This window comes from Eschrichtius robustus, chromosome 18 (assembly GCF_028021215.1).
Source record: "Eschrichtius robustus isolate mEscRob2 chromosome 18, mEscRob2.pri, whole genome shotgun sequence".
Classification (NCBI taxonomy): domain Eukaryota; kingdom Metazoa; phylum Chordata; class Mammalia; order Artiodactyla; family Eschrichtiidae; genus Eschrichtius; species Eschrichtius robustus.
In genome coordinates this window covers 25,996,142-26,011,779 of record NC_090841.1, presented here as the reverse complement: position 1 = coordinate 26,011,779, position 15,638 = coordinate 25,996,142, and the positions used below count along the sequence as shown (strand labels likewise).

General features: G+C 41.1%; 2 protein-coding genes across 9 annotated transcripts in view; both read right to left on the bottom strand.

Annotated features, from left to right (window-relative positions):
• Positions 1-106: 106 nt before the first annotated feature.
• KBTBD7 (kelch repeat and BTB domain containing 7) lies at positions 107-2,807 on the bottom strand. The gene has a single exon (XM_068526631.1). It carries the CDS (start codon positions 2,444-2,446, stop codon positions 401-403), a length of 2,046 nt encoding a protein of 681 aa, XP_068382732.1. The 5' UTR covers positions 2,447-2,807; the 3' UTR covers positions 107-400.
• A 5,304-nt stretch (positions 2,808-8,111) lies between these two features.
• The window catches only part of MTRF1 (mitochondrial translation release factor 1), a 57,795-nt gene continuing 50,268 nt past the window's right edge, over positions 8,112-15,638 (bottom strand). For 7 of the 8 annotated variants that reach the window (XM_068526542.1, XM_068526539.1, XM_068526541.1 and 4 more), the window contains 2 exons: positions 14,634-14,732; positions 8,112-10,163 (listed from right to left, as the gene is read on the bottom strand). In XM_068526542.1, coding sequence (XP_068382643.1) covers positions 10,023-10,163; positions 14,634-14,732 — 240 coding nt within the window. In that variant the 3' untranslated portion in view covers positions 8,112-10,022. The remainder of the gene's footprint in view (positions 10,164-14,633; positions 14,733-15,638) is intronic. The other variant, XM_068526546.1, reaches the window with a different exon arrangement.

Genomic DNA, 15,638 nt, shown 5'->3' with positions numbered 1-15,638 from the left:
TTCTATATAAAAATTAAAAAGCTAACTTCCTCACACTAAATAGAATTTAAAAACTAACAAGACTAAATTAGATAATCAAAATATAAACAGTGTAACTAATCAAAACGATTCACTGGTGCAACAAGTACTTGAACAAAGAAGAAAACCACCAAGCATTCTAATCAATTATATGGTTCATTGTTTTGCATACTTTAATCTCAACGTTCTGCACAGTAAATTATTATATAGTTGATTTCATGGACTGTTTAAACTTTGTAACATTACATTAGCAATTCAAACATTATCCTTTCTAAACCAAATCTGCAGCCCTAATCAATTTTTTTTTTTTTCAGGAAAAGAAAAGGACATCTTTTTAAGATATATTCCATAGCAGTAGAAACATCTTAGTAGTTCAAAATATTTACAAAGAACCCTGCTGATCCTGTACATTTCGCTGAGGTGCTACCTGTACCCAGACTTCATCATCAGAAAAAGAACTTGAACTTCCTGACTCAGAGTCCAGTTCACTGAATCCATCTAAGTCCCATTCAGTACTAGACTCACTCCGTGCATCATCTTCCTCAGTGATGAAACTCTGACCAGGTTCAAGGCAGGAAGGATAAACACGAGCACAGAGGCAAATAAAGCCAGAGTCAAACTGCAAAAGACCTAACATGGTACCTATATTAATCCACTGGTCTTCCCTAGTATCATATTCATACACAGTCACCCGGTTTTTTTTCCACTGTGGGGTTGTAGAGGTGATGAGGAGCAACTTTTGGCCATGATTGACAATCTGATAGTTGTGGGTCTCAGAGTCCAGGGGAATATTACTAATCCGCCTCCATTCTCCCCTGGCTGGGTTATACACCTTCATGACTGGGATGTCACAGATACAATAGATCTCATCATTGAAGACACAGGCTTCCTGAAAGTCACTGCGTTTAAGAGAAGCACAGTTCAGCCACATATTATGGCTAGGATCATAGCAGAGCATGCGCTTACTGTTCACAGCATAAAGATAGTTCTGAACCACTATTAGTTCAAAGGAATAGAAGGAATGGGGTACAGGAGCCACTAAGGCCCACTGGTTCCTCTGAACACTGTAGCATTCCACTTCCTTTAATTTAACTCCAGTAATAGGGTCCCGCCCACCCAAAATGTAAATGTAGCCATTGAGGTATGCCACGTCCATGCCCTCACGGCAGAGCAGGCGGTCAGCAAGTTGCTGCCAACTATTCTGGGCTGGTTTATACACCCAGAGGTCCTTCCTGGGCTGGGCGGCCAGATAGATGTCATGGTCTGGAGAGACACAGACAGCTGAGGAGGTGACAGTCTTAGTGTGAGCCAAGCTGGTCAAAGGTGATGGCATTGTGTAAATGTCCCCTGAGTATGGGTCATAGCACAGAAAGGGATCTCTGGGATGTCCAAAGAAGATCACCATCTCCTTGGCACACATACCCAGCCTCTGAGGTGGATTTTCTGCCATGGATACAACAGAGCTGCCGCCGCTGCTGCTCTCTGGCTTTGGCACCAGAGACTTGTACAACATGTCACCATATCGCATCTGCAGGGCTCCTTCGATAAGGTCCAGACAGTACTTCCTCACAATGGGCTTGGTCAGCAGTCCTTCCAGGTAATCCTGATCTTCATCGGTGAAGTGTGTCCAGCGGACACACTTGAAGACTTCTGCAGCGCTGGGACCCCGCTCCTTGGGAGCCGCCTCCAACCACTGCACCGCCACGTGGCACACTGTCCGCTCACTCTCGACGTCTAGACTGTCCAGGCGCAGGACGGCCAGCAGTTGGGCCAGGGTCAGATCTGCCAGAGACTCCTCCCGAATCGAACCCATGCGGCTGAGCTGCTTGAAGTTGTGGGCTATAAACGACTGGGCCTGTGATCGCAGCTTGTGATGGTCGAAGGCGTCGGCGAACTTGAGGATGGCCGTGCAGTTGGCCAGGTCAAGGCGGCGGGCTAGGAAGGAGGCACAGGCTTCACGCACATACTCGAGCTGCAGCATGTCGGAGGCGGCGTACAGGCGCTGCACGTTGGCCTCACTTAATGACACACGACCCGTGTAGCAGTAATCGACCAGCACCTCGAAGGACTCGGCATCCACATCGTGCATGGTCACGTTCGTCTGGTGACTCTCGTACATACCGCCGGTGAACATGCTCTTGAAGTAGGGACACGCGGCAGCCAGCACGTTGCGATTGCAGGAAAAAAGGCGGCCCGTGCCAGGCCCGCTGCCAGGAGTGACCACCTCGATGATCACATCACAGAGCAGCCGCGCGTCGTAGAAGGACTTGAGCTGGGCCAGCAGGGCTGCGGAATGGGCCGTGTCCTTCAGCTCCTCCGGGCCCGTGAAAAAAGCCGAAACCGAGGGCTTGGAAAGCCTCTTGGGCCGCCTTCCGCCGCGGGGACTGGCGAGGCGGCGAGAGCGCGGAGCTTCTTCCCGGGACTGCATGGTGGAGATGCTGGCGGGGAGCTGAGGACGAGTAAGGATGCAAGGACCGGGCTCTGGCGCCTTCTCACCCTCTGCTTGCTGACGCTAAGACCGCGGTGTCCCTAAAGAGACTGCGCGGGGGCCGCGCTGACTTAACTCAACCCTACGCCGCGGTGCCGCCTCTCTTTAACGCGTAGACAGTGCCTGACTCACCCGTTTCCAGTTCCGCGCCCTTTCTCCGCCTCAGCTCGCACTCACAGGACCCACTGGCTGGAACCGAGCGATCCGCCACCGCCGCGCTGGCAATACCGGTAGGCGTCCAGGAGAACTACGGCTCCCAGGTTGCCTTCCGCGCCTCGAGGTACGCCGGGGCCCTCCGGCCTCTGCCGCTTAGGCGGCTTCACGGAAACCGCTTTGCATATTGGGAGTAGTAGTTCGAGTAATATCGCGAGGCTTCTGGGGGATGACTGCTTTGACTAACAGAATTAGGAAGCATTTATTCTCCTGGATTTGACGGTTTAGAGCTGTGGGTTTGAACTCCACAGTAGAAGCCCCGTTTTAGTATTCATTAGTTGTGTAACTTTTCTCTGAGAACTTTTCCCTGAGAACTTTTCCCTCTGTGCAAAATGGGGATAATAGTATTTCATAGGATGGTGTGAGGATGAAATGAGATAAACTGCGAAGGACCTAGAACGCTTCAATAAATATTTGTTGACTAGAACAATAATTAAGTGCTTACACTGTGCCTAAAATGTAAAGGTTCAATAAGTGTTGGCTTTTCTTTTAGAATTTATGAAAAACGAGGCACCCACTTATTTGAAACCATGAACAATTTCTGCAAAGAAAACTTCCAGTGTTTAATGTTGCTTCTTTTCAAAGGTTCTGAAGTGTATTATAATATTATTTATTTTAGGCTGCATTGGGTCTTCATTGCTGCACGTGGGCTTTCTCTAGTTGCCGCGAGCAGGGGCTACTCTTTGTTATAGCGCGTGGGCTTCTCATTGTGGTGGCTTCTGTTGCAGATCACGGGCTCTAGGCACGCGGGCTCAGTACTTGTGGCTCACAGGCTTAGTTGCTCCTGTGGCATGTAGGATCTTGGCGGACCAGGGCTCGAACCGGTGTCCCCTGAATTGGCAGGCTGATTCTTTTTTTTAAATAAATAAATAAATTTATTGGGCTTCCCTGGTGGTGCAGTGGTTGAGAGTCTGCCTGCCGATGCAGGGGACACGGGTTCGAGCCCTGGTCTGGGAAGATCCCACATGTCACGGAGCAACTGGGCCCGTGAGCCACAATTACTGAGCCTGCGCGTCTGGAGCCTGTGCTCCGCAACAAGAGAGGCCGCGATAGCGAGAGGCTCGCGCACCGCGATGAAGAGTGGCCTCCACTTGCCGCAACTAGAGAAAGCCCTAGCACAGAAAGGAAGACCCAACACAGCCAAAAATAAATAAATAAATAAATTTAAAAAAAAAAAGTCAACTTGAGCCAAGAGGCTCTTAAAAAAATAAAAAATAAAAAATATAAATTTATTTATTTATTGGCTGTGTTGGGTCTTTGTTGCTGCACGTGGGCTTTCTCTAGTTGCGGTGAGCAGGGGATACTCTTCGTTGTGGTGCATGGGCTTCTCATTGTGGTGGCTTCTCATTGCAGAGTATGGGCTCTAGGCGTGCGGGCTTCAGTAGTTGTGGCACACGGGCTCTAGAGCGCAGGCTCAGTAGTTGTGGCGCACGGGTTTAGTTGCTCCGCGGCATGTGGGATCTTCCAGGATCAGGGCTGAAACCCGTGTCCCCTGCATTCGCAGGCGGATTCTTAACGACTGCCCCACCAGGGAAGTCCTGAAGTGTGTTACAGTATTTTCATTACTAAACAATATGTAGGTTCATTAGGATGTCTTAGACAAAGATGAGGTCTTAGAGAACAGCATTTATAGATGGCCTTAAATATGCAAATCAGGCATATTCATAGACAGGGTGGCATCTCACCAAATCAACACTTCATCTTCTGGGGAGCAAGCCTATTTTCATAACTTCTTAATAGGAGTATTACACTACTTTCATTTATTTCCACAAATCAGTTGAAGATTCTGGAGTTGTCTTCATTAAGGCGTTTTAATGAGAGTTTTAAATTAAAATATTGTTTTTTTGTTTGTTTCAAATATTTATTTATTTATTTTTGTTTTTGGCTGCGTCGGGTCTGAGAGGCGGCACGCGGGATCTTTTGTTGCAGCACACAGGCTTTTCTTTCTAGTTGTGGCGCTCGGGCTCCAGAGTGCATGGGCTCAGTAGTTGCAGTGTGCGGGCTTAGTTGCCCTGCAGCATGTGGGATCTTAGTTCCCCAACCAGGGATCGAACCCATGTCCCCTGCATTGGAAGGCAGAGTCTTAACCACTGGACCACCAGGGAAGTCCCCAAATTAAAATATTTAAACAAATGTACCTTGTATTGCACAAAAGCCCAAGATCCTCAAAACTTGGTATTCATACATGCTGTAACATTCCTTGAAATAATATAGTAGTTTATGCTTTACAAAAGTTTTATATATATATATATGTACTGATCAATATTTAAATATTCAAAATCAAGGGCTTAGAGATTTTTTTAAGTTAGAGATCTTTTATTTAAAAACCAGACTGCTCCTGGGACTTCCCTGGTGGCAAAGCAGGTGCCACGGAGCAACTAAGCCCGTGCGCCACAACTACTGAGCCTGTGCTCTAGAGCCCGTGAGCCACAACTACTGAAGCCCGTGCACCTAGAGCCTGCGCTCTGCAACAAGAGAAGCCACCGCAATGAGAAGCCTGCACACTGCAGTGAAGAGTAGTCCCTGCTCGCTGCAACTAGAGAAAGTCAGTGCACAGCAATGAAGACCCAATGCAGCCAAAAAAATAAAAACAAAAAAACCCCAGACTGCTCCTGCTGCTAGTTTGCCGTGTGTTACCATAACCTAATGAATGAAATCTTTAGTATTATTACATGAGTAGGTGGATAACATATAGCAGAATAACTCTCAAGTTGTTTTTCTCTCTTTTCTGATTAGCTGATGAGGGTCTAATGGAAATACTCCAAGATAGAGACATTAAGCTAAGTGGGGCTCTGGGCTCCAAAATCTCTTCTGTACCTTCATTGGGTATCCTTCAGGTACACCAGAGACAATTAAGTCATTAGTAACACCGATTGCTTTCTCTCCTGCACTAACACCAGCTGGGGGAAAAGCAATTAAAACAACTTTTTTTTAAGTTGATAAAATATACTTAACATAAAGGTTACCATTTTAACAATTTTTAAATTGTTCATTGCTTTGGCATTAAGTATATTCACACTGTTTTGTTTTGTTTTTAATTTTATTTATTTATTTTTGGCTGCATTGGGTCTTCGTTGCTGCGCGCGGGCTTTCTCTAGTTGCGGCGAGCGGGGGCTACTCTTTGTGGCGGTGCGCGCGCTTCTCATTGCAGTGGCTTCTCTCATTGTGGAGCACGGGCTCTAGGCGCGCGGGCTTCAGTAGTTGCGGCACGAGGGCTCAGTACTTGTGGCTCACGGGCTCTAGAGCACAGGCTCAGTAGTTGTGGCACACGAGCTTAGTTGCTCCGTGACATGTGGGATCTTCCCGGACCAGGGATCGAACCCGTGTCCCCTGCACTGGCAGGCGGATTCTCAACCACTGCGCCACCGGGGAAGCCCATTCACACTGTTTTGCCACCATCACTCTACCACCCATCTCTAGAACTCTTTATATCTTGCAAAACTGAAACTTTGTACCCATTCATAATAACTCTTTCTTCCTCCCCCAAATCCCTGGTAACTACCATTCTACTTCCTGTCTCTTTGAATTTGACAACTCTAGGTACTTAATATAAGTTCAGTGATTAATTTTTATCTTCCTTATATCTGCCCATACTTTGTTATTTGGTTTAGATTACCTTTCACAGAACCCAAAATATTTAGTGGGTACTGTGCTCTAAGCTCTAGAATAGTGCTATCACAGTTTTTGTGCAATGTTGTAACTATTTTATGTCTGCCCTGACTCATCCTGTATCCAGAAGCCAAGGGTAGCTCTTGAGTACTTGAAATGTGGCCAGTGGCCCAAGGAACTGAATTTTTAAATTTAGAAACACCGCATTGCTATCAGTGAAATTCAGTGGCGAAAGGAAAGTCTTCTCAACAAATGGTGTTGGAACAACTGGATCACAATGTGAAAAAAAAACAATCTTGACCCCTGCCTTATACCATAAACTAAAATTAAATTGAGATGGGTCTTAATGTTAAATTGAAAACTTAAATAGAAAAGGGAAAATGATAAACCTGCTAAAAGAAAACATAAACCTATCTCTGTAACTTTGAGGTAGGCAGATTTCTTAGGCCACAAAAAAAAACAGTAATCTTTTAAAAAAATTAATAAATTGAACTTCAACAAGATTACAAGCTTTGCCCATCAAAAAAGCAGTGAAAACAAAATAAAAACGCAAGCCAGAGACTAGGAAAAAATATTCGTAATACATACACCCCATAAACATATGAAAAGCTGCTCAATGTCGTTCATCATCAGATGAATGCAAATTTAAGTCACAATGAGAAAACACTGCATACCCACTAAAATGGCTAAACTTAAAAAGATCAACAATACTAAATGTTGGTGATGATAGCGAGCCATTAGAAACCTCATATATTAATACTATGACTATAAATTGACATATCCACTTTTAAAAACTGTTTGGTAGTTTCTTTGAATGTTAAATGCCCAACAATTTCACTCCTATGCACTTGCCCAAGGGAAATTAAAACATGTCTACAAAAAGACCTGTGCAAGGATGTTCACAGTAGCTTTATCCATAATAGCCAAAACTGGAAATAATCCAAATGTGCATCAATAGAAGAATGAAAAAAATGAATTGTAGTATATTCATACAGTGTGACACTTAGAAATAAAAAAGAAACAACCCTCGATACCTGCAATATTGTAAATGAGTATCAAAACTTTTGAACAAAGAAGCCAGATATACAGGAGTACATACTGTATGACCATTGATGTGACGTTCCAGAACAGTAAAATAAGCTATGGTGAATAAAAATCATAATAGAGGTTGCCACTGTTGGGGGAGGAGGAGTTGGCAGATTACTGGATTGATTGGAAAGGAACACAAGGAAACTTTCAGAGGCAGTGAAAATGTTCTCTTCTTGAATGGGCTGGCAGTTACAAGGGTAACTGTTACAATTGTCAAACTCAGTTAACTCAACTGTAAATACAATTATCACAAAATGAATACACCCTTGTAACTTCCACTCAGGTCCAGATATAGAACATTACCAGCATCCCAAAAGCTCCACGCCTGCCAACACATGTCTTCCTAATCACTGCTGCCCCCAACACTAGAGTCTATGATTTTAAAAATAATTTCTTTTAATTTTTAGTTGACTGTAGTAGTTTCTGAGCCTAGGTCCCTTGACTCAATTTCAAATTCAATTTTAAAATATCTCTAAGGTTTATTTTTTAAATAAAGTTTGTTACTTCTTAATATTCTAAAGGTGTTGTGCATATGAGGCAATGAACTTTGGCTTTCCAGATTTTTTACAAGAACCCTGATTTATCTTTGGCTTATATAAATAAATAAATAAATAAATAAATTTATATTAAAAAAAAGACAGAGCCAGAAGCAAGTCTTTTTACAACCTAATATCAAAAGTGACAATCCCACCACTTCTATTGTATTCTACTTGTTAGAAAATAGTCAATAAATCTGGTCCACATTCAAGGGGAGATTATACAAGTGCATGAAATGCCAGGAATAGGGTCACTGGGGTCATTTCAGAAGCTGTCTTGCACAATGAGAAATCAAATGTTTATATGATGCCAAAGTATTACCCCACAGATTACATACTGATTATTAAGGAGAGCATGTACCATCATTACAATGGAGAGATTTGACAGTTTTCAAACTTAGCATCACTAATAGTGGAACTTCCTGATATGATACAGTATCACAACATCACCTGTGAAGTAGTCTTACCAAATGTGTTTAATCTGAATTTAATTAATCTTTAGACATAATTTTACTTTATAGTACATTAAGGGGATGGATGAAAGTTACCAACAGCATGAGGAAGCAGCCAGGCAAATTTAGAATGTAGACTATTCTACAAAACAACCTTGTGGGGCTCTTCAAAAGGTCAATGTCGTATGGAAAAACACTTGGGGGATTAATCCAAAAACTAAAGAGATACTGGCAAATGTAATGTGTGAGTCTTGGTTGGATCCTGGATTGGACAAAACAAACAAAAACAGCTAAAAAAAGACATTTTGGGGATAACTGAAGAAATTTTGATATGTAATAGCTATTAGATATTATATAATTATTATATTATTATTATTGATATACAATTGGTGTGATAATGGAGTTATAATTTTGTATGAGAATGTCCTTTTTCCTAGGCTGTGATGAAATATTTAGGAGTAGTGTTATAAGATCTGCAACTAACTTTTAAATAGTCCAGCAACCACGGTGTGTGTGTGTGTGTTTGTACAGAGAAAGAAAAAAAGCAAATGTGGCAAAATATTAACAATGGTTGAATCTAGACGATAAAATATTCATTGAACTGTTTCTTAAAAATTATTTTAAAATCTTTTCTGTGTGCTTGAAAATTTTCAAAATAAAAATATGGGGAAAAGTTTCTCTCATCTTTACCTCCAAATAATTCAATTGGTCTTAAAACTCTATTTTAATTAGTCTTTCCTGGCATACAGTTCCTCTCTGAGGAACTGTCTAAAATAACAACCGCTCTCATTTTTACTCAAGAAACTTCCCGAGAAAAATTACTAAATACAGCATGCCACTCTGAATTAGAGTTGGTGACTTATATTTTGGCTCCCCGCTCAGCTGGAAGTTCTGTAAGGTTAAGGACTAGGTTTTATATATCACGGCACAAAACCGACCTCAGTGAATTACTCATATTACACCACATCTGTTGATGCGTGTTAAGTCAAAGAACAATAAGAAACAGAATCCAAGCAGAGAGTCTGCTTTAAATATTGACTTGTAGTTTATACACCACAGAGTTCATTCAGCTCTCCAAGAGCTCTACCATCTGTATCCTAGAGATGCTCATTGTTATCAACTCATATTCTTCACAACTTTTATTTACTTTTTTATTTAAAAGTAGCAGTTTAAGTCCTAACTTTAACGTGATTAATAGTACTTTGTCTTTAAATAGGAGTTTACAAACAAGTTTATAAATTTATATCACTAAATTTTACCACGGGCAAAGTCCTGAAGTAACAGATGTGAAATGTGTTTAATTTATAGATGGTTAAAAAAAAGGCATATGAAGAGAACAAGTGATCTGTCCTACATCACATAGTCAATTCTCAATACTTTATTTCTCTTTTCAACAATGCATGCTTTGTTTCTACTTGAAGAGCTGGATTGTACTTTACAGGAAACCTAAAATAAACTTAGGTCAAGAAATGTGACTGGATTCATTAAAGAATATTTTTGTGAGTACCATGTATTTTTAGCTGCTCTTTATCAACTTTCATAAAGATTTCCCTACCTCGGTCTGCTTCTTGACATAGGTCCATTTCATTTACATAATAATAAATTATAAATCAGTATTTATTTTGCTGATTTAAGGTTTTCATCCAAAAATTCATTAATGGTTTCTTCATCTGCTGATTGAAGCAATCTCTGAATTAGCTGATCCAGGCACTTCTCCCCACATAAAAATTCCTGGTGAAAGACAGTTACTATGAAAACCTGATTACGGAGGAACAAAACAAAGAATTAAGCATACATTTATTTCATTGCTTTAAAGTCATTATTCAATAGCAACAAAGGATTACTAATCCACAATATAAGGAACACAATTGCTAACTTGGGAGGATCCCTAGTTAATTTTGCCTTTTAATGTAAAACGTGAATCCAAAAGAGTAAATGGAATTAAACTCTTTCTTAAATTGTTTAAATTAGCATTTTTAAATTAGCCAACCGTCCAAATTCAAATTATTTAATCCGTAAGTGGTTTATAATAGTTCTGTTTTTTCTTAAATTAGAAATACAGTGGTTTTAAAATCTAGAAGTCCTGTGTAACTGAAAAATATTTATACTGAAATATTTCGGGGACAAGTGTCTTGAGGTCTGCAACTTGCTTTCCAATGGTTCAGTAGCAACACAGGTGTATCTATAGAGAGAAAGGGGAAGTGGAGGAGAAAGAGAAGGCAAACATAACAAAATGTTCACAACTGTTGCATCTAGGCATAGGGTATATATGGACTAGTCTTTAAACATGTGTGCTTGACATTTCAAAATAAAAAATTGAGGAAAAAACCTCTCTCATGTTAACCTCCAAATAATTCCATTGGGTGGAAACGGTTTCAGTTAAGACTTCCCTGAAGTTTCTCTCTGAGAAACGAGTAAAATAATGACTTCAAGTACCTTTCTTGTGTTATAAAGGTTCTGTGTAATAGAGTCGTTGGGATTAGTGAACTAGCACAGCCTCCTATTTTGGAAATGCCAAAAACCCAGACATTGGCTTAACAGAAATATTTTAATGTTGGCATCTGGAACATAGAACATTTAAAGTTTAGATGTAGGCATGAACTAATCTTATATTTAGTCTTTCTTGAATGGTCTGGAAGTTAAATTTCAGGTTAAGTGTACACATTTCTCTTTCAAATTAAACTGTAGGGGAAAAGATATGCCTTACTATCTTTGTATTCCACAAAACACCAGCATATAGTAAGATGTCGATTAAACTTTAAAATTAAACAGAAAGCAAGAGCACTATGATGAAATTTTAAAATTAAGATTTATACCATTTTGAACATAATATGAAAATTGCTTATAAAATTAGTGTGCCTGTAAGCTCAAATTATTATGACTATTGCCAATGTGATTTCATCATCTGGAAATTATGTTAAAAGGATTATTACTCTTATTGATAATCACATCACATTTAGAGTTCAATTGGATTAACCAGAGTGCTAGCGATACAAAGGTCAAAGATGAAGGAGCTGGGGCTTCCCTCGTGGTGCAGTGGTTAAGAATCCACCTGCCAACGCAAGGGGACATGGGTTCGATCCCTGATCCGGGAAGATCCCACATGCTGCGGAGCAACTAAGCCCACGCGCCACAACTACTGAGCCGGCGCTCTAGGGCCCGTGAGCCACAACTACTGAGCCTGCGTGCTACAACTACTGAAGCCCGTGTGCCTAGGGCCCGTGCTCTGCAACGAGAAGCCACCGCAATGAGAAGCCCGTGCGCCGCAACGAAGAGTAGCCCCTGCTCGCGGCAACTAGAGAAAGCCCACACGCAGCAACGAAGACCCAATGCAGCCAAAAATTTAAAAAAAAAAAAAAAAAAAAAAAAAAGATGAAGGAGCTGTAGTTCCCAGCTTTCAGAAGCTCACAATCTAGTGGGAGACCTAGGTAATACATAAGCATAATACAGTGCAAGAAATTAAAAAATAAAGGAAGAAAAATTTGAATTAGGTCTTAAAAAGAGAACAGTATTTCTCCAAATAGAGACAAACAGAGCATTTCAGTCAAAAGAATAAATATGAAGAAAGGTACGGAAACAAAATACATTGAAAGCCCAGGACAAGGGCAAATTTCCAGTGTAACTGGAATAACAGGGCAGGAGATAGGCTGATGCTAAGGAATCTGCACAAGAACTTTGGGAAACAGAATAAAAATACAAAATAATATATTACATGGTAGGCCGTGCTTATTATCTAGATAAATACAAATACAAATAAAATTAGCTACAAGGGAATTCATAATAAGCATCCTGAGTGACCTCAGAGAACCCAAGGGCAGGAATGTACAAGGCGGCTGCCACCACCCTGGGAATGAAGCGGGGCCTCAGGAATAAATGAATGTGGGGATTCATATCATCAGGATTCTTTGCATCCAGTTCTCCCATTTTTGCTCCTTTCAGTATATCAGCTTCATTCTTCTCTCACTGAAGACTGCTTTCTCCCCATGGCTGGAAATGTGGCTTCTAACCTCTTGTAAGCTTTACATATTTCAGCTTCATCCACCAAGTGAATGAGCATCTTTGTCTCTGGTTTAAAAATCCTGGGAAGAAACTCATTGACTGGGGCTTGTTTGGATTCCCCCCCCCGCCTCCAACAAATCAATTATTGTCTTGGGTCAAAATCACGATCATGTAGGAACATAGCAGCTCCGTCAGGAACTATGCGGACGGAGTAGGGAGAGGGCCAGGTATTACGTTATTAATCTGTAATACGTCATTGACGTATCACTGTCAGTGATCCCGACGACATGGGATTTAGTTAGGTGAATGTTCAAACCAAACTGACAGGGCAGGGAGAAGGCCAGGTTCTAGAATAAGGGAGGAGAGCAGCTGAGCAGAGTCCCACAGGCACCCACTTACTTTCCTCTCCACTCCTTCCATCCTGTCCTGTGGCGGCTGCCCTGGAGTTAAGGCCTTCATCACTTTTCCTGCCTCACCTGCAACTCTTCAGTTCCTACATTATTCAGTCCGACTAGTCTCTTTCCTGTCCTGCATACAGATTTTAATGCTTCACTGCAACATTTTTTTTATACCATTTTCAAACTTTTCCCCTTCACTAATGTGGAGCATTTTCTGTCTTTCCAATACGTTGCTTAGTGATTCGTAGAGCACACCGGTATGATTGTCCTTACTCTTTCTGAGTCTGGCATGCTACCTTAGTTAATAATAACATGTTAGTATTTAGGCCAAAGTCAGATATTTTATAACTATAAAAGCCAGTTAATCTGCCTCTGTTTCATGACTGAATACTATGCTGAGCACCTATGTGCTATTCTGAAAAGTATTACTGGTCATGAGAATGTGGCTGTCTCATGAAAAACCATCGCCACCACGAGAAAAACAACTGAAAAGACTATGGTGTAATTAGAACAGTATGGCCAAACATGTTTGGTTATTACTGTGTGTTTCCTGAGGAAAGGGAAGCTAGTAAATATTTTCTTTTTCAACGAGGCTATGATGTTCTTATGCAAGACAGCTTTAAATTGCTGCAAAGACAGAGGAAGTGGCAAAAGATACACAGAAATTTCTAAATATGTTAAAAACACAGACTTTTCCTCTGTAAAACTAGGACTTTAATTTTGTGTACAGAATGAGACAGAATCAAGTGAAAGAAGCCCGAGGTATCACACAGCACCAAGGACAAGGATCACAACCTTCTCCCTTCTGCCTTGTCCACAATGTCCTTTTTGGGAACCAGTTCACTTTCCCCTTCAATGGAAGGAAAAAAAATTTTTCTGTGCTTCACCATTAATTTATTACTGTCAGTGATCCCGACGACATGGGATTCAGTTAGGTGAATGTTCAAACCAAACTGACAGGGTCTTTTCCCCCCAACAGAATCATTGTAACACCTGAATATAATGATACACATTGTGGTAGGCAGAATTCTAAGATGCCCCCTGGTGTACACACCTTGCAAAATTCCCTCCCTTAAGTGCAGGCAGAGCTGTGAATATGATGGACTATCATTCCAGTGATTAGATGGCTAATGAGTTGACTCTGAGTTAATCAAAAGGAAGAGTATCCAGGTGGGCCTGACCTAAACAGGTGAGCCCTTAAGAAGGCCATTCCTGCAAGAGATTCAATGGGAGAGGGCACACGGAGGGGACTAGACAGCAAGCAACTGTGGTCAGTCTTTGGGAGCTGAGAGCAGCACCCAGCTGATGACCAGCAAGAAAATGGAGGCTTCACTCCTACAACTCAAGGAAATGGAATTCTGCCGACAACCACCTGAGCCTGGAAGAGGACTCCAAGCTCTAGAAAGGCATGCAGCCTGGCCAGCACCATTCAGCTTTGTGAGACCCAGAGCAGAGAACCCAGCTCTGTCGTGCCTGGCTTTCTGACCTACAGTAACAGTGAGATAATAAATAAGCATTACTTTAAGCCACTAAATTTGCAGTAATTTGGTAATCAGTAATAGAAAACTGATAGACATATACTGAAAATACATTAATACATTGTGATTACATAACAAAGAATTTGGAATTTCAAAGATAGCTATTTCATACTGGCATAAAGACCATATTTCTCACTAGCAAACTAATAAAAATGTCTGCAAATTTGGGGTACTCATATAAACTATCTCAATGTTTTTAAATTACGTGGTAATATTTCAGAGATTACTCTCTAGAATTTGACTATACTTTCTTTGAAAATCAAAGGCACATAAAGCATACTCATTGATCTTACCTTAATATTACGAACTTCATATGCTATCCTGTGGTCAGTGACTCTATCCTGGGTGAAATTATATGTCCGAATTCTCTCTGACTGGGCTCTTGTTCCCACCTGTGCCATAACAAGAAGCAATTCATATTTTAACTTTATAATTACTTTTATTACAACAGAAAAAGTGCTTGTAAATGACTTTTCTATTTTAACAGTTTAAATCTTTTCTAAATTCATATATACAAAGTGACAAGGAATAAGAATGGGCAGAACTTATTAGGACTACAGGTCTGTAAAGCTTAGTTATAAGAATGAATGTCTCTTTGGTACCTCAAACTCCAAATATTTAAAACCAAATTATCTTTCTATCTCAGTCAGTTCTTCCTGCTGGTTTCTATAAATGACCCTACAATGTTCCCTTTGATCTAAGTAGGAAACCTGACATCCTACACTTTAACAAACATTTTATGGGAGCTTACTATCTGCCAGGCTTTGATATAGACCGTGAAAGGAACTTCAGCTCATCCCGTTCTCTAACTCCCCAATTCCAGTGGGTCAAGGGTCTTTTATTCTATCCTGCCCTTTCCATTTCTACTATCTATCATTCAAGGGCTCGTTACTTTCATTACACTCCTGTAAAAATCTCCTGATGAATCTTCCGTTTCTCTGCTTACATTGTGTTGCCCTGCTTAGTTTTCCTAAAGCCCAGCTTTCTGATAAATTTCCTTCTTTGGCTCCTTCTTGTCTACTAAGCAGACACAACTCAACTCAGTATTCAAGGTACTTCATAATGTGGCCAACTTTCCCAGCATCATTTCTGAAAATTTTATGAACCTCTATAATGCCACTTATTATACCATATCACAATTATGTGCAAGTCTGTTAACTCTGCTAAAACCGCATCTCAAGGGGTGCCCTTTTCTTAACACTCTCCTACCATCTCTGTCTTTCCCGGTCCCAATGTGAAATATGTTATCTTCCTCCTTCGAAACCCCATGCACTTGGAACCTTCTTCACCGCACACCA